Here is a 24,214-nt window from a genome sequence, read left to right as displayed (position 1 = left end):
CAGCCGGAATCCGGATGCGACTGCGCCGGAATCTGGTCGCCTGCCCAACACTACCGGAATCGTCTGGAATCAAGCTTGATCGCCATGGGAATCACTACAAGAAAATAAGGTTTTAAAGACGAAAAATTCTGTCTCTGAAAGTCATTTTTCTGTCTTTAAAGAATATTTGAGACGGAATATTCCGCCTCAAAGTTCCGTTAGTGAAAGCCCCGTAGTTAATTTTGAGACTAAAATTTTCCATCTCTAATTTCATAAACGAATCGAAAAACTGTTTCTACATCTGATTTTAATTTAATCAATGAAATTAATTTTAAATACAAATTTCGTTTTTAATTTTGTTTTGAATCCATCGTTAATCCGTTTCAAATTACATAATAAATATAATGTTATTCTATTTATAAATGCGTTTACAATTTTGTTTATAAATTCCGTATCTAGTTTTATTTTAAATCTCAAATATAATTTTAATTTATTTATAAATTTGTTTACAATTCTATTTATAAATCCATATGTAAATTTGTATTAAAATTTATCACTAAAATTTTATTATATTTTATTTCTATATTTACTGTATAAGAAAAATTATAAATTTCAAATAAATTATAAATATTAAACAACAATTTCTAATCTAAAAGTATCATACAATTAAAGATAAATGAATATTCACATCATTCAACTAAATTTAGCAAGTAATTGATAAAATTTTAAATTTTATCACAAATACTTTAATCTTCATTTCGTCTATCACGAGCCCCCGGGACCAATCCTCATACAAATGATTTGTATATCCCACCTTTTGAATTATCTTACGAACCATCTTTAGATTTTCTTCTCTTTATCTACCTTCCTCGATAAGCTTTTCTTCCTTTTGCCTATTTTATGTGATGAGTTCCATTTCTCTTAGCTTTAAATAATTTCTGAAATTGATTTCCCCTCCTCATCCTATAACAAATAAATACATTATTATAATGGATGTCATTTAATAAATACAATATTGAGATAAATTCACACACTTGTATTTCATTTGGTATGTTGTCAAATTCATGCATTGTATCATGTTGCATACATGCATAATCAAAGTAAATATTATGTAACTCAATGATTTCTTCAATTTGTATACCATTAATATATATACTTATCTTGTATTATAAGAGAGTATCATCTCCGTATCCTCTCCCCCTTGATCTTTCTTTGCTGAAACCAATATCTTTCCCTCTACTTATATCCTGCATCACATAAATAAATAAAAAATATTTACCCCTTGTCATAAATACAAAAAAATAAATGCAACTTACAGAAATTTTAATAACCAATAATGCATTCACCCCTTATCATACTTAATGCGACCTATATGGCAGGTTCATCATGTTGCAAAATTTTTTATTTAAAGTAAAAATATATATGCATGGCAGGTTCATCATGCACCCTGTATAATGCATACCTCTACTTTGTCAGAAGTAACTGAAACTAAAATCACTATATTAGAATCTGAAACAAACTGAAACAGCATCTTAAATTTATAAAGTCATGTAATTACAGATAACTAAAACTATATATCATAGATCTATAACAACTCAAAATTCAATATCAACATTGTAGAATTTAGAATTCCTAGCCAACATCACAGATTTGTTACTAATTGCGGAGACTAAGAAATGAAATGTGATGGGGTTTTTAGTTAAGTTGCTAAGACTATAAATGAAAGACAATACAAGTAATGAAAACTAATCTAATTAAGTACAATTGCGGAGAATTAGAGACAACATAAAGTAAGCATCTAACGAAACTAACATACAATGAATCCTAATCTAATCTAACATAATTGCATTCAAATAAAGAACACAAATTTAAATATTCAAACGAAATAACCATTGCAAGAAATTGAACAACTTAATGCATCAACTAGAGTCCAACTAATGGAAGAAACATTTCATCAAACACCATGTGAGCATTAATCAAGTTAAACCAAAGTGCATGCAATCTTAACATGGGAAGCTAATGTCATTACCATTCAACAATCAAACTAGACAACCCAACACACACAAAAAAAAAAAATCAACCAACACATCGAAAGAATGCTGCGGATAGACGACAGTTGTGGATGAAGTTTCAACCTCGAGCGGAATGGATGGCGTGTGATGAGCAGCGGAAATGAATCATGCTACCACCTACGGATTCGGAAGGGTGTATAGTGCAGAAGAGCTTGGAATCCTGAAGCTCACTGATGTGAACTTGTAGGTGGATGAAGGTGGGCTGTCAAAATCTCTCCCAATTGAATAGAGAGCTGTGGATGAGGATGGATGAATGGAAGAGCCTCGGATTCGAGAGTTCCCAAGGTGGCGCTTCCGCTCCCAATCGGGAGAGGAAGAAGGTGGAGATGGTCGGTGCCTCCTCTCCCGATTGGGTGAGGAAGAAGATAGAATGGTGGCCGCCGGTGAGGAAGGATGTGGTGGTGGCGCCGGGGATGAGTATTGGAGAGGACGAGATGACTCCTCCTTTTTCAATTGGGAGAGGTAGAGGAGATGAAGAAGGGCTGTCGGCGGTAGGAGCTTCTCCCGATCGAGAGAGGGTAAGGTGAGATGGGGTGTTGTGAAGGCCGACTGTGATGAGGGCAGCGGCCGCCGACCTTGGTGGACTGTGGTTGGAGGAGGAAGAAGGGAGGTTCGGGTGTGGGCTTGAGGTGTGCGATCGGGAGGTAGGGAATGAAATGTCGGGATGAAAAAGAAAGGGATAACGTTTGGTAGGGCGTAATCTGCCCTTAGTCCACCGTCGGCCCCCGCCCCCCACCGCCGACCGCCGCCGCCGGCCGCTGACCGCCGCTGACCGCCGCCGCCGGCCGCCGATCCGACATCTTGCAAGATCCATCTGGATGATTTGGATTTGGATTTGAATCATAAAGATCCATCTGGATGAAGAGATCCGAGCACTCTAAATCTAGATGAATGGTCAGGATGACAGAATCTGAGTGGATAGATTGAATTGCTTCATAACTGTATTAATGAATTTTTTAAATTTAAAAAATTTGAAATAGAATTTTTCCCTGTCATTTTTATAAATAGATTTTTTTTGGCAAATATAATTTGTTTAGATTTCATTTTTTATATGTATTTTTTTTATAAAATTTTATTTGTAAATTTGTTTCTAATTTATTTTAAATTTAGTCTCAATTTGTTTTAATATTATATTTTATTAAAGTTAAATGGATTAGTAATTTCATAGCAAATGTTTGCTTAATTTATATAAATATGAAATAGATTTCTTTTCTATTTAAAATTTTTATTATTATTTATATAAATTTGAAAAAAATTATTTTCTTAATTTTATTAAATTTTAAACAAATTTTGTGACCAAAATTATACGATTTCAAATTCTATTTGTAATATGTATTTATGTTTGTTTATAGAAATTTAGTTACAACTTCATTTCAAATCGTTTTTAATTTATCTAAAATTTTAATTATGTTTGTAATATGTATTTTAATTATGTTTAAATTTTTTTATCAATATTTATATAAATTTGAAACTGGTTATTTTTTTGTCTCAATTTTTTATTAAATTTTAAACAAATTTTGTGACAAAAATTATATAATTTCAAATTCTTTTTATAATCGGTATTTATTTTTGTTTGTAAAAATTTATTTATAATTTCGTTTCAAATTCGGTTTCAATTTTTTTCTAATATTATATTTTATTAAAGTGAAACATATTAGTAATTTTATAGTAATTTCATCTTTAATTTATCTAAATCTGAAATACATTTTAATTTCATTTTTTTAAAATTATCAATATTTATATAAATTTGAAACGGATTATTTTCTGTTTCAATTTTTCATTAAATTTTAAACGAATTTTGTAACAGAAATTATACCGTTTCAAATTTTGTTTGTAATCTGTATTTATTTTTGTTTATAAAAATTTATTTGTAGTTTCATCTGAAATTTGTTTCAAATTCCGTCTCAATTTTTTTTTGCAAATATGATATTTTATTAAAGTGAAACAGATTAATAATTCTGTAGCAAATTCGTCTCTAATTTAACAAAATCTGAAACAAATTTTAATTCTGTTTTAAAACTCTGTTTATGAAGCCCTGTTTTCTTGTAGTGAATGGAGTTGTGGCCGGAATCGCCTGCCTCCGACTGCGAAAGCGCTGGAATTCGGTCGCCTTCCCAACATGGCCGCGACCGCATTGGATCGTGGCTGGAATCGAGATGTGGCCGGAATCCATGCCGCAATCCCCGACGGGTTCACCTTTCCCCTGGGCTATAGTGTGGGTGGGTCCAGGTGGCCGAAGGCCACCGGCACGATGAACTGCTTCTCGGCGAAACGAGAAGAACGAAGCAAAAGAAAAAAAAAAAACAAAGAAGAAAGAGAAAAATTTTATAAAAAAATAATAAAACAATGACATGACATTTAGTCCGTAGTAATCCATAAATAATAGTCCGTAGCATAACATTTCTCTCTCTCTCTATATATATATACGATTTTGTTATACTGCGCGACATGCACAGTGCACGACTGTCCGCGTCGTGCAGTATATCATGATTTTTTTATTTTTTTAATTTTGATTAAAAAAATAAATAAAATATATTAATTTTGATTAAAAAAATAATAAAATATATTTTTTAAGATTTTATTAGTAGGATCCAGGCATCCTAATTAGGATATAATTTTTCAGTTAATTTTTTTTTTTAAGATTTTACCTCTGGAGTTTAGATTTTCCAATTAGATTATAATATTTAGTTAAAAAAAAATTAAAAATGAATTAAATTTAAGTATTTATGGAGTATTGTAATATGTTAAGGGGATATCTTAACATCTTAGCTGTTATATAAAGAAATATTATTTTTTAATTCAAAATTTCGTGTTTTGTTATTTTTTTAATAATTAATTTTTGAATTAAAAAAAATAATTAAAATATTTTTTTAAAATTTTATTTATGGGGTTCAGATTTTGGGTTATAGTATCAAAGTTATTTTTTTTAATATTTTACCTCTAGGGTTCAGACTTTGGGTTATAGTATCAAAGCTATTTAGGGTTCAAGTTTTGGGTTATAGTATTAAAGCTATTTTTTTTTAGATTTTACCTCTAGGGTTCAGGCTTTGGGTTATAGTATTAAAGTTATTTTTTTTAGATTTTACCTCTAGGGTTCAGACTTTGGGTTATAGTATCAAAGTTGTTATTTTTTTTTAGATTTTAACTATGGGGTTCAGGCTTCTCAATTAGGTTATAATATTTGGTTTTAAAAAAAAAATTAAAATAAAATCAATTTAAGTATTTGCTGAGTATTGTAATATATTGAGGAGATATATTAATGTATTAGAAATTTATATAAAGAAATCTTTATTTTTTAAATTTAAAATATTAAAAAAATCAAAAAATTAAAAAAAAACGATTGATATCCTGCAAAATATATATATATATATAATTTGCATAAAAATCTATTAGAGCCGAAGTAGAGTAATGGGTTATCGGATCGGCAAGTCCGACAACATGGTTTGCGGGTCGGGTCGGGTCTGATGTGGTGATCTTCGCGAACAGGTTGTGTTCGTCTTCATTCTTCTTGAGCAAGAAGGCAGCGCTCTTCTTTTCTTCATGAACAAGGCGGCAACTCTTCAACGGCATTTCACTTCACTCATCTCCTCGTCGATCTAGGGTTTCTAGCTTACTTCCTCGTCGTCCTAACTCGCGAATGATGGAGCTCGATTTGAGTGGGTTTGAATCGTGTCCTCTGTTTCCCGGAGGCGTCGTCGCCGATCATGGCGAGAACCCCTTGGCGGCCGCTTCGTTCCAACTCCCGGCCTGTTCCGATGTGTGTCCTTGATGAATTTGTCCGTTTTTTTTTTTTTGCAATGGTTGCGGGTATATTTCCATCGTGTTGACGTCTTCTTTCTTTCCCGTTTGCTTCAGTTTGATGGTTTCCAAAAGGACGCAATCCAGATGACGAAACCGGCGAAAGGGACTACTACGCTCGCCTTCGTCTTCAAGGAAGGGGTTATTGTCGCTGCCGATTCCCGAGCCACCATGGGAGGATATATCTGTAAGTTTTTATCTCATTCATTCAGAACAATCGAAGCCATATTGTGATTTTTTTAGCTTCGAGTATACTATGGGGCTTTTTGTTCTTGTCTGTGTTCTCTGGTTGATCTGTAACATTTCCTAATCGGCTGAAGTACGAAGAGCGTTCCCCAACCTCGTGCCGTATAAAAAGTTCATGAAATTCAAACAGAGAACAAATTACTGTGTGATAAAATCCTTTTACCTGAATCGATCATCTTGAGCCTTTGTTCTTTCTGATTACTTTCTGAGAGGAAATTGGTACTTTACCTTGCAGCTTCGCAAAGTGTCAAGAAGATCGTTGAGATAAACCCGCATATGCTCGGTACGATAGCTGGAGGTGCTGCAGACTGCCAATTTTGGCATAGAAACTTGGGAATCAAGGTATAGCAGTTATTTTCTTCGAGTTTTATATGTGCCTGTGTGCACACTCTATACGAGTAAATTTTATATCTTAGCTAGGTGACAAAAAGTGCCTGCAATACCGTAACTACTGACTGTGGGATTGTTTTCCTAGGAAATTTTGTTATTTTAATTTTGTTCCTGTGTAGTGTCGCCTTCACGAACTGGCAAACAAGAGAAGAATCTCAGTCACAGGTGCCTCAAAGCTATTGGCGAACATACTTTACTCATACAAAGGAATGGGCCTTTCAGTAGGAACCATGATCGCTGGATGGGATGAAAAGGTATACAAGTAGGAATAGGCCCTTTCAGTATCTAATTCCCTTGCTATGCAAGGGTTTTATAATTTTTTATAGATTAGTTACGCTAATTTAAGTATGATAATTAATATAATATGCACATTACTACCCCAACGAATTTAAAAAAGATTAACAACATGACAGAAGGAAAAAGTTAATAGAGGAATATTTAATACTATTGGACCAAATAACTAACAAAAATTAATAGAAGAAAAAGGAAAACATTAATGGGGAAATACTTAATGCTAAGAGAGCAATCTGTTTATGATATATTGATATTTTTAATTGCACCTGTTATCTTGAGTTTAGGGTCCTGGGTTGTACTATGTTGATAACGAAGGTGGTAGGTTGAAGGGAACACGCTTCTCAGTGGGCTCAGGAAGTCCGTACGCTTATGGTGTTCTTGATAGCGGGTATGAAACTGTTTTGCCTTTGGTTTGGTGTTTCTTCTTCCCCTCATGGTGGTTTAACCTTTAACTAATTTTTTTGTTCATTTTGTCACTCAGATATCAATTTAACATGTCAGTTGAGGAAGCTGCAGAACTGGCACGCAGAGCCATTTATCATGCAACTTTCCATGATGGAGCTAGTGGTGGAGTAGCCAGTGGTATGCCTCTCACGTTTTTGTTTTCTTTGTTGGTATTCCTTTCGTGCTATTGCATAATTATTAATTTGTGTGCAACAATGCAATGTTGGTTTTTCAACTTCACCTATTTATTCTACGTCTGACGAGGCATGAAGTTGCTCTTTGGAAAGTCTTTCAACCCTGCCATTTCTTCCTTTTCTGTCATGTCCAAAAAATGAGCTTTAGCCAGCCAGATAGCTGTGATTGATTTTATCTGCCTTACATGGAAATTGCAAATAATTGGCTTTGTTTTATTATCTCTGGTGCTACTAATTATTGGCTCTAAGATTAGGTTAATTTGTGTGGAAAATTAGGAGGATGGGGATAGATTTACAATATTACGCAGTCCCATCTTTCCATTAAAATAAACCCTCCCTGATTGAACAAAATGTTTTTCATTTTTCTGCTATACTTGCTGTCCATTCATCACTCTGTACTTGGATCTCAATTGTCGATACGATTTTGTTAACACTTACATTTTCAGTTTATCACGTTGGGCCTCAAGGATGGAAGAAGCTCTCTGGTGACGATGTCGGAGAGCTCCATTACAAGTACTATCCCATGATACTAACCCCTACTGAGCAAGAAATGGCTGACACTTCGGCAGCTTGATGTTCTCTCAATTCTCTCAGCCTGAAGCATGTTTTGCGCAATAAAACTAAAGACGATATCAATGTAAAATATTAAATCTTCTGTCCTTGTCATCATTTAGAAATTCCAAATCAATTTCATATCATATTGAGACCCAAATAATTAACGTTAGATTGATGCCTACGATATGCGTTCAATTCTGAATTCTGATGGTAGTAAAAATAAATGTCATCATCAGTCATCACTGGAGACAATTCTGAAAACCATCGAAATTTATCATTCAGTGGTTGTGTAGCTTTCAAGTATGTTTCTGGTACAGAAGTGGGTGCTGGTATCATCATCAGGTTTCCTTTACAACATTTGCAAGCATCTAACTGTCGTCCAACCCATTTGGTTACATACAAACTGTACGTATCATGACAGATACAAATCTTATTAATGAAATATCAATATCATTGCAAATTAGAGGCTGTTCCGGTTCATCGCTGGAAAGTAACTTTATAGGATTATGCAAAAACCCAGCAATAAGGGATGCTTGTCTACTAATCCATGAACTTTAGTGAACTTCCATCACTACACCTGGGTCCCAACGATTAAATTTGGGCATCGGGTAGCTCATGATGCCAATGAAATTTACAGGCAAATAGACCAAAAGTTAAGGAGTGTCAATGGAACTGGTAGTGCGAGCTGCTGCTTCTTCTTCTGTTTAGACACATCTAGTAATGGTGGCTACGTAGAAAAAGAAAAAGTGCCTTGGCTTTCATGAAGTAACAACCAAGTTAAAGCTTTGCTTCGCCTCTACTCTCGTTCCGAAGACGCCTAAGCTGCCCCCCATTGATTCCGTGTCCCGCTCACAACTGATGCCTCCTCTCGGTTAAATACTCCAACCCCTGTTATAAGCCACACACTGCACTGCAAGCGGCTAGCTGCAGCCGACGCGATCGCTGCTGGCTCGATGAAGGGCAGCATCGGCAGCTCGTGCTTTTTTGCCAGCATTTGTTGCATAATTCACATGATTGAAATGGCCAGGAGATGCGCGTCGTTGTCGCCGGACGGGCTTATCCTGCTGGCTTTTAAGGCCGCGGTCTCCGACGACCCCTCGTCGGCGCTAGCCGGTTGGAGCGAGGACGATGACCACCCGTGCCTGTGGCTGGGCGTCTCCTGCGCCAACGTGACCGGTTTCGCATACCCCCGCGTCGTCGGGGTCTCCATCTCCGGCAAGAACCTCTCCGGCTATGTCCCGTCGGAGTTCGGCGACCTCCTGTTCCTCCGCCGGCTCAACCTTCACGGCAACCGCCTGTCCAGGGCCCTTCCGCCCCAGCTGTTCAACGCCTCCTCGCTTCACTCCATCTTTCTCTACGACAATCTCATTTCCGGGGAGTTCCCCGCCGCTGCGTGCAACCTTCCCCGTCTGCAAAACCTCGACCTATCCCGCAACGCCCTGGCCGGACCGCTCCCCCCGGATCTCCGTAACTGCCGCCAGCTCCAGCGCTTGCGTCTGGATGGGAACGGGCTTTCCGGCGTGATCCCCGCCGGGATATGGGCGGAGATGGTCAGTCTCGTGCAGCTCGACCTGTCCTCCAATGAGTTCGAAGGGCCCATCCCGCCGGACATCGGCGAGCTCGACTCCCTCAGCGGCACGCTGAACCTCTCACACAATCGGTTCTCCGGACCGATCCCCACCTCGCTGGGGAATCTGCCGTCCACGGTGAATCTCGATCTGCAATACAATAACCTCTCCGGCGAGATCCCCGGGACGGGATCGCTGGCCAATCAGGGTCCGATGGCGTTCCTCAACAATCCAGGACTCTGCGGGTTCCCCCTCATGGTCCCCTGCGAGGCGCCGGCCTCACCGGAGGCGGAAGTGCCGGTACGGTCGCAGGGGGAGGAGTTAGGCACCACGAGGGAGGAGGGTAGGAAGGGAATGCGGAAGGGTATGATCGTCCTCATATCGGCGGCGGATGCGGCCGGGGTAGCGCTGGTTGGGCTGGTGGTGGTGTGCGCGTACTGGAAGGCGAAGGACCAGGAGAAAGACACCGCGAAGCTAGGAGGGGGCGACGACGGAGACGTCAGCAAGCGGCGGTGGTGCGGGTGGGTGTGGGCACCACCGGGTAACGAGAAAGGCGGAGGCAGATCGTCAGTGGAGGAGGGGGGCGAAGAAGAGGAGGTGAGCGGCGGCGGCGTGGAGGGGGAACTGGTGGCGATGGACAAGGGGTTCAAGGTGGACTTGGAGGAGCTTCTTCGGGCGTCGGCATATGTTCTGGGAAAAGGAGGGAAGGGGATCGTCTACAAGGTAGTGGTGGGGGATGGCACGGCTGTGGCGGTGAGGCGGCTGGGCGAGGGCGGCGGCGGCGGAGGAGGAGGAAAGTATAAGGAGTTCGCAGCGGAGGTGAGGGCGATGGGGCGGGTGAGACACCCCAACATCGTACGGCTGCGCGCCTTCTACTGGGCTCCTGACGAGAAGCTCCTCATCACCGACTTCATCTCCAACGGCAACCTCGCCGCCGCTATTCGAGGTCATCCCATCTCTTTCAACCCTCGTAGAGAAAATGACACTTTGCTCCCAATATTTTCAAAACTTTTCACTTTGGACCTCGTATTTATCCAATAATTGCACAATACTACTCCGGTGTCTTACTCTGTTTCGTCTCCATCCAGGGCGGTCGGGGCAGCCGAGCACGGTGGCGTGGCCGGTGCGGCTCCGCATCGCGAAGGGCGCCGCCCGCGGCATGGCCCACCTCCATGACTGCGGCCTCCGAAAGTTCGTCCACGGCGACCTCAAGCCTTCCAACATCCTCCTCGACGGTGACTACAACCCCTACATCGCCGACTTCGGCCTCCTCGTCCTCCTCTCCCTGACCACCTCCTCCTCCCAAGTCCCTTCCTCGTCCTCCTCCTCCGCCACCGCCCTCATCGGCGGGGCGCTCCCCTTCACCTCGTCCTCCTTCTCCGGCTCTTCCAAATCCGGCCTCCTCGACCGCCCCAACCCCTACCGCGCCCCCGAGATCCGCGCCTCCGCCGCCGCGGCGGCCCGCCCCTCGCAGAAGTCGGACGTGTACTCCTTCGGCGTGGTGCTGCTGGAGATTCTGACCGGGAAGCCGCCGGAGACGGCGCCGTCGACGTCGGGGGAGCAGCTGGCGCCGGCGCTGGTGAAGTGGGTAAGGAGAGGACTCGAAGAGGCGAGGCCGCTGTCCGAGTTGGTGGATCCGGTGTTGCTCCGGGACACGCACGCGAAGAAGGAAGTGATGGCGGCGTTCCACGTGGCGCTGTCGTGCACGGAGATGGATCCGGACGCGAGGCCGAGGATGAAGACGGTGTCGGAGGAACTCGACCGGATCGGCTCAGGGAGGAAGTGAGCACGCGGCAGGCGAGGAAAATTAATCGCATATTTGAAATCTTTTGCAAAATGAAAAAAAAAAATCCAATTACACAAAAAAAAAATCGCAATTATAAATAGATAAAAAGAAGTCAATATCGGAGTTTTGAAGTGTCTGGGTAGAATATAAATAGATGGTTGAGTATTTGTACTATATATATATTCTTTGTGGTATTAGTTTATCTTTGAAGTAATTAATGTGTTGATGGAAAAAACAGAGAGCTTCTCCTTAAGAATTTTCATGATAATGGTAGAAGGGCTTTGATCATGATTTATGTTTCAATATGAGTGATCTCTTCATGATAACTTTGTTTATTAAAAAAAGTTGGAGATTAATTCTTTGGTTAATTTAAAAACGAGTCCATGTTGCTATAATTGAGCCTATTGAGTTGTATTTTTTTCTGAACATTTTCTAATTTATTTAGTGTAAGTTTGATAGTAGGATGGAATGTGAATGAGAATGGAAATGAAATTTATCAAATTATATGAGTTTGGTTGATTCCCATAAATCTAGTAATCATTCCTAAAATGTGATTCCCAAACCCACAATCCAAACACTATCTTTTACTATCATTCCATTCCCTCATTCCCAAACTCATTAACCAAACATACCCTTAATATAAGAATAAATTGTCTTAAAATTTCCAATCTCAAGTTTAACTTTGCATATAGTTTCTCATGCCCAAAAAGCTTTATTTCACTAAGGCTGTAAATGAACCAAGTGTTCATGAACAAATTTGATGTTCTTTTTGATAAGAACTTATTTATGTTCATTCGATATATACCAGATTAATTAAATAAACAAACTTGAATAACTCGTTAAGTTAAACAAACAAGGTTGAACACATATGTGTTCAGCTAGTTAACGTTCGTAAACAACGTTCGTGAACAATATGAGTGAACAGCGTTCATGAACAAATCATATTTATTAATAAAATTCTTTTCAATATGTTAAATAAATAATTTAAATTATCAAACTCAATAACCAATCAAATAACTAAAAGTTTCAAACAATCAAATAAGTTTGAATTTGAGAGCTTAATAACATTTAAACAAACTAAGTTCGAACCAAGTTCAAGTCAAGTTTGAACCAAGCTTAAGCTAAGCTTGAATTGAGAGATTCATAACATCGAAACGAATCAAGCTCAAGCCAAGGTTCAAACAAGCTCAAGCTGATAAAAAATAAACTAAGTCAAGCTTGAACAATTATTTCAAAAGCTTGGTTCATTTTAAACTCGGTTCGGCTTAGTTGCCTTATCAAACAAACTTGAACACCGAAAGCTCATCTCAACTCAACTTGTTTACAGCTCTAAATTCCACTCTCTGCATTCAAAGTTTTGCTCCCTTATGCAAATATCATTACTTAATTGTCCCTCATATTTTTAGGTAATAAAAGTCCAAAAATGAATATAATTTTTCTTAAATTCAACACTTTGCTCATTTTTAAACTTTTTTACCTAAAAAATAGAAAGGATAATTAGGTTAATTGGTATCCATTATATTTGATTAACGAGTGGAAATAAAATTGTTTAGACATGAGGACTACATGCAAAGTTTAAATTGTGATTGGGGACTGTATGCAAATTTAGATTAAATTATCTTAAAATCACCATTCACAACTTCAACTTGCATGTAGTCCCTATGTTCAAAAAATTTTATTTCCACTTTCTGCATATAAAGTTCTGCTCTTTTATGCAAACATCATTACCTAATTGCCCCTCATATTTTGTAAGTATAAAAAGTTTAAAAATGAATATAATTTCTCTTACATTCAACAATTTATTTATTTTTAGACTTTTTGTACTTAAAAAATACAAAGGACAATTAGATATATTGGTGTCTATTATATTTGGTTAGGGATTGAAAATAAAATTTTCTTGGATATGAGGACTACATATAAAATTTAAATTGTGATTGGGAACTTATTTGCAAATTTTCCCTTAATATAAAACACCAGTTTTTTTTTTTTTTTTTTTTTTTTTGACGTACAAGCACTAATAGGCACTATAAAGGGTCTAGCACTTTTGATCACAAGCCTGAGACAGAAGGGTTCCACTTTAGAAGACAAAAGGACTCGACTTTGGCTGCATCCCTGACCTAGAAGGAGCAGTCGATGATATTCACATGGAAAGCGAGGGTGTCTAATGAGTTGCGGGCCCAAGTCGATCAAGTTATGATTGAGATATGTAGTGTCGAGCATTCTTAGTAGCTTCACTTGAGGCACAACATGAGTATAGCTTTGCCCGAGCCAGACATCGAGAATTATGTCACACTTAGACGAGACGAGACGAGACGGCCTAGTCAACATAACACCTCTACGTAAGAGATACATCATGTTTATAAACCAGAACCATCTAACCGATTCAACTAGCTAGAACGGAGCACATGAGGCACATCAACCCTAAAACTCTTGAGATTTGCATAATTTAATCATACTCGTATGCTTCTATCTGGTTGACTCTAATTTCTGTAAACAATACTTCGATACAAGGGCCGTAAATAATCAATACAACGTTTTTTATTTCAAATTTTCAAGCTCTGAAAACTTCGAGAGGTCTACACAGCTTAACGGAAGCATGCATCCCTATGCAACTCAAGTTGATAAAAAAAGGCATATTATATACATGAGGACTTCTATTTGCTGCAATCATGCATAGAAAAAAACAACGACAAAAAGAAAACAAATGCGAGAAGAATAAGTGACTATTCATCAATTCTCCAAACCTCACGGAGCAACTGGTATCTGATAGAACTGAATTTGTCATTTTCTTTGTTCCCAGATTTTGGACTAGGGGACTTGCCATTGATGATGGAGGATAGAGGTGAATCGAATTCGTCGAGCTCATCGTCGCTCTGGTGACATTTTCGGATGACAGACGATCCAATCCTCGTAAGTGAGTTGATTCTTATTTCTCCGATAAAGCTCTCAATTGAGGTAGTTGATGGGGGAGAGTAAATTATAGGAGATGCATTGTTTGGAATGCTTCTTATCTCTTCCTGGCTGCTCTCAGCATATTCCTGATAAAAATTGCAGATCAAGTATAGTATAATAGATTTCTAGGTAAAATATACTGATCTGAGTTAGGATGTTAATATACATGGTATGCGATGATTGCAATAAATTTTTTTAAGTTTTCTTCATAACTAGATTAATTTACATTTAGTGACTAGAAGTGCTCGTAGAAACATAATTGATATACAATTACACAATACTTCAAAATCGACACTTGAAGCACGACATTGAAGAGAAAGTATACATATTTTTCTTCATTGGTGCTAAACGAACTTCAGGAATTGCAAAGCAGAATAGTTGATGAATTTGACTTACTAAATGAGATGGACTAGTCTATCGCTGATAAATTTCATATAAACACATTCAATGACAAACAAAAGATCAATGTAATTGCAGATCGACATAAATGGAGAACTGAGGATGAGGAAGCTTTTCATAACTAACCTCAGATTCCAGTGCTTGAAGGACATCATTTGGAACTGGATCTGGACAAAATTCATCTGGCAGGAATCTATTAAGAATATGGTTGATCACGTTTGGACTAAATGTTGAGCATGCCTTCAAAGATAAACAAGAAATAGGATCACATTTTCCAATAATAACTTATAGGGTGCCTTACAAGTTCGAAATCTCTGCGGCTAAAAGGATGGTAACAGAGTATGGGCAAACCTCTTTTCGGATTGACTTTTCTAAAAGCATATCCTTTGGAAGCATTAGAAGATCACTAAGTGCATTCAATGAATAGAAGGATTTAAATGATTTTGCAACTGATATCTTTTCGTCTTGACTGTTGCCATCAGCATGAGATTCATCCACATCCATACCAAACAAGTCTGTCAGCCATCTAGACCAATTTCCAACCTATCATGAAAGCAGAGATCAAAGACTATATATCAAATGTGGCTACATAAGAATGATGTATCTAAAGATATTTATATGTGCTCTACATTGTCACCAATAACAAATGAGAAATACATAGAACAGAACAGTTTGAACATGCAATGATTTAATTATCTTAAATGCTTTTGCAGAACATTTATAAGAATGTAAATTGTGTATCTACAGACGTGCGCTAATATCACTTACGGCATTTTTAAGTTGAGCTCCAGAACCAAAGCTTAATGAACCAGTAGGGATAGGCAGAACCTTCGAATCACCGATGGGGTCAGACATTGGGTCTGTAGGGATCTCATCATCTGATTCACGTAAAATAGCATTGAACATAGCTACATCAAGTCTTGCCACACATTGTTCCATGACCTGGGAAGAAATGTATCTTAGGATTTCAATTTTATTAACTGCTATAACAGATGTTGCAAATTGTAGTCACGACAGTTCTCATGACTATAGAAGTATATACCTGATTACTGTAAGCAGAATTTTCATGGAAAGAAAAAAGAAACATGGCTTGCATTGGCAGGAGTAGATTGGGAAAACAGAAATATAATGAGGGTTCCAACAAGTGGTGGACGACTTTCACTTCTGGAGGGACAAACTAATTAAGATGAATTATATGTAGAAGTTTGATGAGGTAAGTGGAACTTCTATTTAACATAAAAAATTTTGTATGAGTTTCTAAGAACTTTTAGCACCAACATTTTGGAGATGCAAACTAAATAATGCGTAAAAATTTAGGGGCAATTGTAATTATATATAAGACCACTAAAATCAATCCATTTTGGCTGTACAGATGATGTAAAACTCAAACATGTTTTCTGATATTTGTGAAAGTCACTCAACATACTTAAAAGCCTTGATATATATGTGAACTTCCTACAAAGGTTTGAATATAAATAATTAAATGGCGCATCTAATTTATTTTTTTTAAAAACATTTTTTTTCATATTATAATAGATGGCTACCAATTCCATTGAGAAAGGTTAAGGATCTCTTATGCATCTGATGAAAACATGATGCTGTTGCTACTTCATTTGGTGGATGCTACCCAAATACTAGTAAATCAAAACTCATCATCGATGACACATGAAGATGCAGTATCTCATGTGAGGAGAAACTATATATTTATATACTAGTATAAACAAATCCTAGCAGGCATACTTTTCCGTCATATCTAGTAGCTTAAATAATTGCTATCAACTCAGACTTAAATAATTGCTACCAAGTCAGACTTAAGTTCAAGGTTTCAATTTGATGACTTCCTCAAAATAAGTTTTCAATTTAATGGGAATCACAATTGCTATTAACTCAGACACTTCAGTTCAAGGTTTCAATTTGATGACTTCCTCAAAATAAGTTTTCAATTTAATGAGAATCATGGCATATTTTAAAGCCCAAGCAGAAACCCAACCAACCCAAAATGACAAAGCAACTTAGGTGGGGTCCTTTTGGTATGTAAGCAATTTCACTTAAGAATGTGGGACTAATTGGTGGCGTTTCATCCTTTCCTCACTTCCTTAATATCTTCAACATGTCTAGTTAAATATACCCCTCAAGGCCCAACATTGCAAGAAGTAAGGGACCAACGTTGATACCATGTTAAAGCCCAATAGGAAGTCCAATCTAACCCAAAATATCAATGGAGCTGATGGTGAACCTTTTGGTATTTAAGCATACTTAAGTCTGATATACTGATGTAGGACTGAGAGGTGAAATTTCAGCATCTCATGCTCACTTCCTTGCTTTCTTTAACATGTCTACTACTAATCTACTATTGAGCATGTTTACCACATTATTATCTCCCTGACACAAACAAAGATGACATTGTTCAAAAGGATCCATGATAAGATACACTACAATCTACACTCACTGACACAAACATAGATGGCAGCAATAAGAAGCAGCTTACACTTACCATTCTAGATAACATAGGCAAGCATCCACACTCAAGTCCTTCACTCCTAAGAGGGCAAAGCAGTTTAGAGGTATCTATGAAAGCTTTCTTCCAAATTTCTAGGGACAAATTTGTTTGTTGTGGATAGACCATGCTTGGCTGCTTACCAAAGCTTTTGCTCGAGAATGAACCTAACTGCTGTGCACCGCCTACACGGCCAGACTGCATACATGGAGTGAAAATCTGTAATAGACACTGATGTCAGCCATCCAAGAACACAAGTCTAACACTGGATAAATTACATGGTAAATCCCTGAAATTGATCATACAAAAATAAAGAATCGACCTGCCACCACACATATTCAATTGTTCGAGAGAATATCCAGCTTTCAATCTTTTCCAGTGCTGAAATGAAGGTGGCTGGGTCATCCCAGTCTCCAAAACTTTCAGAAAAAGAAAACTCTTTGTTCTTATGAGAGACAGATTCCCATTTCAAAGGGGAATGCTTGCTCCCAGGTAACTTCACAGATCCATTATATCGGAGCTGAGTACTAGCAGATTGCTTAGCGCCTGGGTATTTGATTGTTTCTGTCACAATGGCTCTTAAAACAATAGTGTTTGACAACCAAAAAGTCAACCTGTTCAAAGTAGAAATAAAAATTTTACTATTAATTGTAGTGAAGCATTAACTAAAATATAGTGAACTTGCAAATTCCAAATAATATCGAAGTTATGTAGTTTATCCATCAGATTATTATTGAGATAGGAACTAGCAATTGCATGACAAAAGTTTAGATAGGAGTTATGGATGGTAATCAGATAGTCTACATATTCTATTCTTTTTCTGCTAACAATAGTTGAATCTGTTAAAGAAAAAAGGAATATCCTACATGCCTTGCCACATCATGTCCACATGCTTTTGCAACCAAAGCTAGTCCTGATGCAATACTCCTAGCAGCACTTGTCATCCTTTCTGTTGGCCATTGTCTTGAAGCATGCCTATACATCCTTGAAAGCCTTCTAGCAGGAGTGTGGACCTTATGTGCCGAAATCCCATGCTCAGCCAAAGAAGAGTAAAGGGCTATCTCTATAGCAGCAGCTTCTCTCAGCTCTGCTTCAAGTGACTTGACTCTAAGTTCCAATTCATGGACTTTGTCATTGGAAAGGATCCTTCCATTTCTTCTAGGAAATTGTTTTGCTTTACTTGAACCTGAGCTTGTACTTCCATTGTCATCCCTTCCATCATCAGTGCCAGAATTTGTGCTAGTATTAGATGCATCTTCTTGGATATCAACTTCTTTAACATATTCCTTATCCTGTTCATTAGCACCATATGTTATGCTTCCCATTGAGTGCGGGGGTGATCTTACAGAAAGCTTCATGGTCCTCAGCCTTTCAGTACTAAAAGAGCTATTGTGTCTCTCATGTAGAGATCTCCAGCTAGATAAGGTTGCATCAGTTGATAAAGTACCCTTACTTTGCTTAGTTTCTCTCTGCTGAATGATAGAAATATGTTCTAGAATTGCAGTTGTCCCAACAGGACTTTCAAGGGCACCATTCATAGTTTGACTAATAGTAAGATGATCCTCATCCACTTCTGCACCAAATATTAATCCCATCTGCTTTTCCTTGAAAATATTGTCTGCAACATGCTCATTTATGCTTTCCTCTGAATCATTTATACTTTCTTCTGTTTTTCCATTCTGCTTTATATTTGGCTCTGATTCAGATATGTTAGAAACTTCTGCCTGGAGTGTGAAATCAGAAGATTCAACTATTTCTGTCATCAGACCATTATCTTCCACATGTACCTGGACTTCTACAACATTTTCTCTGCTACTGCAACCTATTGATATTTCTTCAACTTCCTGACTCAGAGAATTTCTATTTGTAGCATCTTTTGTGCTGCTAGAGCCAATCACTTCCTCTGGAATTTTCTGGGTTGAAGATGAAACTGTACTTATGATATTTGATTCCATGATGAGCAACAAACTAGTCTCTGACTCACCATGGGTCTCATTCATATTTTCTTGGCCCTTAGTAATGCTTAAAGAGCCTACTGACACAGACTCAGGTAAGGCATTGTTTTGATGAAGAGCAGCATCCTTTAGATGGGATTCTTTTAATTCTGACCCCAGTTTTGTGGGCACAGATGGCAAACATAATTTAGATTCAGAATCACCCACCACTCCATTTGGATTCATTATCTCAGGTACATTCTGCAAAACCTAGAAGTCATTGCCCATCACTACCTCAAAAAACAAATTGCATATCCAAAATGAACAATTTACTGATATATAAATGTTTAGATTAACCATCAATATTAGTGACCCAGTTATTTACCTTCAACAAATTGTAAATATAAAATTGATGGCAGGCCATAACTGAATAATTTACTGATATATAAATTATTTAAATGAACCATCAATATCCAATAAGGCAGGCCATAACCGAAATATTTTTTGTATGTTTGTACTTTGTATATAAATTTGATACGAAGTGTAAATTTCACTATATTTTTATAGCAAGCACTATAGTTAGATATTAACCCAAAAAAAGAAGAGGAAAATAGTCAAGATTATATATACACATCTCAATCCAAAAGTTGTGGATAATTTGATAACTTTGATATTTTCATATAATGATATTTAATAACTACCTTGTTCTCTTCTGCGTCATTATGAAGCAATGTATCTGCTTTGACCTCTTGAGCAGATGAGTGATCAAGAGCTGAAAGAGAAGAGATGCCGTCATCAGTGAAGGATGTGATTTCATTTTCCTCAACATTCTCCTCATTCATCAACTTTGATACTGATTCCTTCACATCTTTATCCACTGGTACCTCCTTTGAGAGACTCTCTCCAGAAATAGAACCCATGTCTGCATCGTCCATGGGTTGGATTTTAACGTACAACACTGGCTGCATTATATTTCTGAAGCTTCTCTTGCTGGTCACTGGGATGTTAGCAGTCACAGCTTCTTTTACTATGCCATATTCTGCCAAGTTGATTACTGCACTGCCCAAATGCTGCCCCTTAAACTTATCCCTCTTGGGTTCATACAAGTTGAACTCGAGTGCATTCTTCTGAAATGTACCTTTTTCATTTCCTTTGCTTGAACCTTCTTTTAATAATGTGACTTGAAGCTTGAAGGACTCATTAAATTCAAGCTTCCCTTCTGCTGCACCTGACCCGAGGTCAGGGATGACAATGCACGTGGATCCAGACTGATGGTCCCCATTCTCCCAATGCAGGACCACGGAGTGCAGCGATTTCAGGGACTGGGATGGTGGCCATGGCTTTATTTCATGGATGTGGATTATGTACTCCACATGAACAGCACACTTCTTCTGCTTTGATCGCAGACCGAGAACCATGGCTCCAAGATTGGATTTCAAGGTGGGATACTATCTTTCAGTAATGCCACAGGATACTATCTTTCAGTAATGCCACAGACGTAGATCAGAGACTCTGAAATTTCAGTCTTGATAGCAGAAGTAAAATCCCATTAGAAAAGGGGAAAAAAAAAATTCAAGCTAGGATTCTTGTCACAATTACAGGAAAAAGGGAGAAGAAATACTAATCCCTATCTAGTGGATTCAATGAATTGTTCTAGACACAGACAAATAAGCAACTAACAATAAACTAAAAAATGAATTTTTTTATACTCTGGTATGCAGAAACTCTACATGGATCGCATAAACACGAAACAACAAGAGCGGCACAATGTGTCAAATTTCACCCAACCAAATCAAAGGGGAGATTTTAAAACTATTCTACATCAAAATAGTCGTAATTAACCCATAGAAAAGAAGAACAAAAAGGAAAGAACTCCAGCTTACTGCTTCCTCATTTAACTACAATGTATAGGCTGCTTAATAATTAATAGACGAGATTCACTTCTGAGGAAAACCACGAGAATCAACAAAATATAACCAAATCCCTGTCCAAGCAATCCGAAAATAAAACCACAAGAAATCCACGAATCTGAAATCTCAAAGAAACCCCAAAATGTCACCAACATCTCAGACACAAGAGCTCGCCTAGAAATGGTATCGGCGAGCAAGCAACTCAACCGCCTTGTTGCTGAAACAAAAGGCCCAATGAGAAATCCAACAAAGGTCAAAATTTTCAGCAACCCAAGCTCAAAAAACAGTCTATACGAGAGATAAAACGCGAGGAAATGTCACCTAGCGGCACCAGCCAGGATCTGGGCCGTCTAACCGACCTCCGAATGGCCCCGCCTCTCCGCATTCCCTCCGATTGAGCACCTCCGCTTCCGGCGGTGGTCAGACGAAGACGGCGTGAGTAGAGACCGCCTGCAAGGGGTAAAGAAAGACACCAGAAGAATCAGTATTCAATTTAAGGTTTAAAAGAGTAGAATTTTAATAAAAGCAGCAGCCGTCACCGGCCAATAATTTTTAGGGGATTTTTTTTATAAAAAAATTGCCTCTTATTACCTTTTTCCAAATATCCCTAGGTTTTTTAAAATAATAAAATTGCTTGTTATTGTTTATTACTTGGGTAAAAATCAAAATAGCCTCATTTTTTTATTTTTTATTAAAAGAATGTTCGTTTGTAAACGGATATAATTGTCCTATCTTCTATGTTACACATTAAATTCTAAATCTATCGACCAAGTATATGAATACAAAAGTTTATGTTATAGTAATTATAATTTTATCATTACTATGATAGTTATAATGGTTATAGTTTTATAGTTACTATAATATTAATATTCTTTAATAAGATAAGTCTGTATTATATTGAATCAACTTTGATAAATATTGGAATAATTTGGCAAGACAAGTTTTAAAAATATTAGAGTAATTTTAACTAGAGACCTGAAGTAATTTTGATTAATATTTAAGTAAGTTTCATCACAATAATTGAGCAATCTTATCAATGTTAAATTGATTTTGACTAAAATTTAAAAAAAAAATAATTTTGAAAGGAAAATTAAGAAAAAAACGTGCTTTTCATGATTTTTAACACGTAGCGCATTTTTGATGATAATGGAACAAAAGACATCAGATGAAGACGAAAGCGGGTAACGGTTTTGTACGTACGTACGGGCGTCGGCATAAAATCATAAAGAGAAGTACACGAATAGAGCTATACCGTCCGATGGAGATCAGAGGTCCTTTATTGGCCCTTGATTACTTATCAGGGCGAGTGGCATAGGAGGGAGGGCCCACTCGGTTGTTGGGCTTTCCCGCGGCAGGTTCTCGCGCAGGACCGAGATTTTACCCGCCTGTGATAGGTGGCTCCTCCTAGTGGTCCCCACGCTTAGATTAGACGACGCTTTAATAGGTTTTGCTGGGACCCACCCTGATCCGGAAGGGACGAGCGGGTGGCTGGAGAGCGAAATGCGGATCCGATAGAAGTCAACGTGGCGGATGTGCTGTCCCATCGTGGTTGGTGCGTCCTCAATTCTCAGTACAGCTACGAAATAACAAATGTTTGCAAAAATAAAAATATCGCTTTTTTTTGTTTAAAAGTTTCATTCGTTCTGCCTTTTATTTATAATTCAACCAAATTTGAATAAATTGCATCTTCAATAATTAGAATAAGATTTCTACTATCTGCTAAAAATAAATATTTAATTTTTTTAATGTGTATATTTTATATTTTAAATTCATTCGATAATTATTTAAAAAAAAATAACTTCAAATCTTGATGTTTCATATCAATTATATTTTTTGGCCATTAATTTAATTAAACTTGATCAACCTCACTAGCCAGTAGCCACAATGGTCCAAAATCAGTTGAGACATCAACCTCTCATGTCCTACAAGTTATATATATATAAATAGCAACTTGCCTAATGTCTAAGCAAAAGATGTAGCCCGAACCAATGATGTAATGATAATGGTTCTTTTTTTAAAGTATTTAATAATTAATTTTTAAAAATATAAATCCGTTACATTCACTTAATAATTAATTTTTAATTTTGACTAATTAATAGATAATTTTTTAAATAAATAATTAATCTGAAAAAAAAAAAATGAAATCGCCACATCAACATCCCTCTAGAGTCGATCCTACGAATATAGAGGAAGATAAATACAGGTATACAACTAAAAGCGTATAGCCGGGATGCTACTCCCAGGTAATGATATTCTGAGGATCAAATCTTGAACCTCTCGGTCACAAAACTATATACCCTCATCCGTGCTACGCCATAGGACAATAAATAAATAATTAATCTAAGAACATTAGACTAATAAATTCTAAATTTATCATATCTATATCTATGTAGCTAAAAAAATATAACCCTAACTATGGTGCAATAGTCAAAACATTTTCACAATTAACCACTCAGCACTCGTAAATTTATCTTGATAAAAAATTTCTTAGGATAACACTTGAAAACTCTAAAATTAAGAGGGTAGTGTGAAATTTCTAAAATAAAATTAAAAAAATGAAATATTTAAGGACAAATTAAAAATTAGACTTAAGAATGGATATCAAATAAAGTTAAAAATCAAAGGATAAATGAGTAAAATAAAATATTTTCGTGACATGAGGTGCTTGTGTAATGTAGGGATCCTCTGGTCCGTAAATTGTGAATCAGGGAATAATCCATTGATGTGGACCCTTAATTTGGATAAACCCCACCTATTTAAAAATAGAATCCATCCAAATCAAAAATCCTCATGTAATGAACCATCCCCGTCCGCAATTTGCGAATTAGAAGATCTGTTGTCTTGTGTAATATGTCGAAAGGAATTTATAATTTTTTTTTAAAAAAAATAGAGGATATTGATGCATGCCAATAAAATAATTTTTAAGAATGAATTAAAAAATTATAATAAACCAATTATAAATTTTAAAAATCAAATCCCCATGAAATAGTAAAATAAAATTTTAAAATAAATATAAAAATTATAAGAATATAAAGATAAAATGAGTAAATTTGGTCAATAGATATAATTTATATATAAAAATTATAAAAATCAAATATAAAATAACTTTAGTCACTATAATTGTCAAAACCACCAAATTATCTCCCAACACTTTCCAAACATCAGTTTTACCCCTTAATTGTTAACATATAATACA

The 24,214-nt window shown here is 37.2% G+C and overlaps 3 protein-coding genes and 1 long non-coding RNA gene across 5 annotated transcripts; 2 read left to right on the top strand and 2 right to left on the bottom strand.

Annotated features, from left to right (window-relative positions):
• Nucleotides 1-620: 620 nt before the first annotated feature.
• Nucleotides 621-3,037, bottom strand: LOC122048981. The gene is made up of 2 exons (XR_006130762.1): nucleotides 2,115-3,037; nucleotides 621-1,226 (listed from the first exon to the last, which is right to left on the bottom strand). It is a non-coding gene; the product is annotated as an uncharacterized LOC122048981 (long non-coding RNA).
• A 2,450-nt stretch (nucleotides 3,038-5,487) lies between these two features.
• LOC122037419 (proteasome subunit beta type-5-B-like) lies at nucleotides 5,488-8,141 on the top strand. The gene is made up of 7 exons (XM_042597177.1): nucleotides 5,488-5,808; nucleotides 5,907-6,036; nucleotides 6,331-6,437; nucleotides 6,605-6,739; nucleotides 7,064-7,167; nucleotides 7,261-7,361; nucleotides 7,864-8,141. The coding sequence occupies exons 1-7, from the start codon at nucleotides 5,689-5,691 to the stop codon at nucleotides 7,989-7,991; spliced, it is 825 nt and encodes a 274-aa protein (XP_042453111.1). The 5' UTR covers nucleotides 5,488-5,688; the 3' UTR covers nucleotides 7,992-8,141.
• Nucleotides 8,142-8,622: 481 nt separating this feature from the next.
• Nucleotides 8,623-11,614, top strand: LOC122048973 (receptor protein kinase-like protein ZAR1). Its single transcript, XM_042610479.1, has 2 exons — nucleotides 8,623-10,486; nucleotides 10,629-11,614. The coding sequence occupies exons 1-2, from the start codon at nucleotides 8,926-8,928 to the stop codon at nucleotides 11,324-11,326; spliced, it is 2,259 nt and encodes a 752-aa protein (XP_042466413.1). The 5' UTR covers nucleotides 8,623-8,925; the 3' UTR covers nucleotides 11,327-11,614.
• Nucleotides 11,615-13,810: 2,196 nt separating this feature from the next.
• LOC122048955 lies at nucleotides 13,811-21,510 on the bottom strand. 2 transcript variants are annotated; one of them, XM_042610462.1, is made up of 9 exons: nucleotides 21,340-21,510; nucleotides 19,810-20,633; nucleotides 18,045-19,378; nucleotides 17,497-17,788; nucleotides 17,172-17,393; nucleotides 15,446-15,619; nucleotides 15,029-15,220; nucleotides 14,804-14,917; nucleotides 13,811-14,364 (listed from the first exon to the last, which is right to left on the bottom strand). In XM_042610462.1, exons 2-9 carry the CDS (start codon nucleotides 20,524-20,526, stop codon nucleotides 14,050-14,052), a joined length of 3,360 nt encoding a protein of 1,119 aa, XP_042466396.1. In that variant the 5' UTR covers nucleotides 20,527-20,633; nucleotides 21,340-21,510; the 3' UTR covers nucleotides 13,811-14,049. The 2 variants fall into 2 exon arrangements, with proteins under 2 accessions (XP_042466396.1, XP_042466402.1); XM_042610468.1 differs by having other exon boundaries at nucleotides 18,045-19,369.
• Nucleotides 21,511-24,214: the final 2,704 nt, after the last annotated feature.

Source organism: Zingiber officinale, chromosome 1B (genome assembly GCF_018446385.1).
Source record: "Zingiber officinale cultivar Zhangliang chromosome 1B, Zo_v1.1, whole genome shotgun sequence".
Lineage (NCBI taxonomy): Eukaryota > Viridiplantae > Streptophyta > Magnoliopsida > Zingiberales > Zingiberaceae > Zingiber > Zingiber officinale.
Note: the sequence above shows the minus strand (reverse complement) of the source record. Positions and strands in the feature narration are given on the sequence as shown.

What these genes read in the sequence shown, in the direction of transcription:
- LOC122037419 (XM_042597177.1), top strand. Translation starts at nt 5,689, where the DNA reads ATGATGGAGCTCGATTTGAGTGGGTTTGAATCGTGTCCTCTGTTTCCC. An exon ending in TCGCTGGATGGGATGAAAAG is followed by an intron (nt 6,740 to 7,063) that starts GTATACAAGTAG and finishes TCTTGAGTTTAG; the next exon opens with GGTCCTGGGTTGTACTATGT. An exon ending in TATGGTGTTCTTGATAGCGG is followed by an intron (nt 7,168 to 7,260) that starts GTATGAAACTGT and finishes TTTGTCACTCAG; the next exon opens with ATATCAATTTAACATGTCAG.
- LOC122048973 (XM_042610479.1), top strand. Translation starts at nt 8,926, where the DNA reads ATGAAGGGCAGCATCGGCAGCTCGTGCTTTTTTGCCAGCATTTGTTGC. An exon ending in CCTCGCCGCCGCTATTCGAG is followed by an intron (nt 10,487 to 10,628) that starts GTCATCCCATCT and finishes GTCTCCATCCAG; the next exon opens with GGCGGTCGGGGCAGCCGAGC.
- LOC122048955 (XM_042610462.1), bottom strand. Translation starts at nt 20,526, where the DNA reads ATGGTTCTCGGTCTGCGATCAAAGCAGAAGAAGTGTGCTGTTCATGTG. An exon ending in GAGCTCAACTTAAAAATGCC is followed by an intron (nt 15,221 to 15,445) that starts GTAAGTGATATT and finishes CTTTCATGATAG; the next exon opens with GTTGGAAATTGGTCTAGATG. An exon ending in TTCAAGCACTGGAATCTGAG is followed by an intron (nt 14,365 to 14,803) that starts GTTAGTTATGAA and finishes AATTTTTATCAG; the next exon opens with GAATATGCTGAGAGCAGCCA.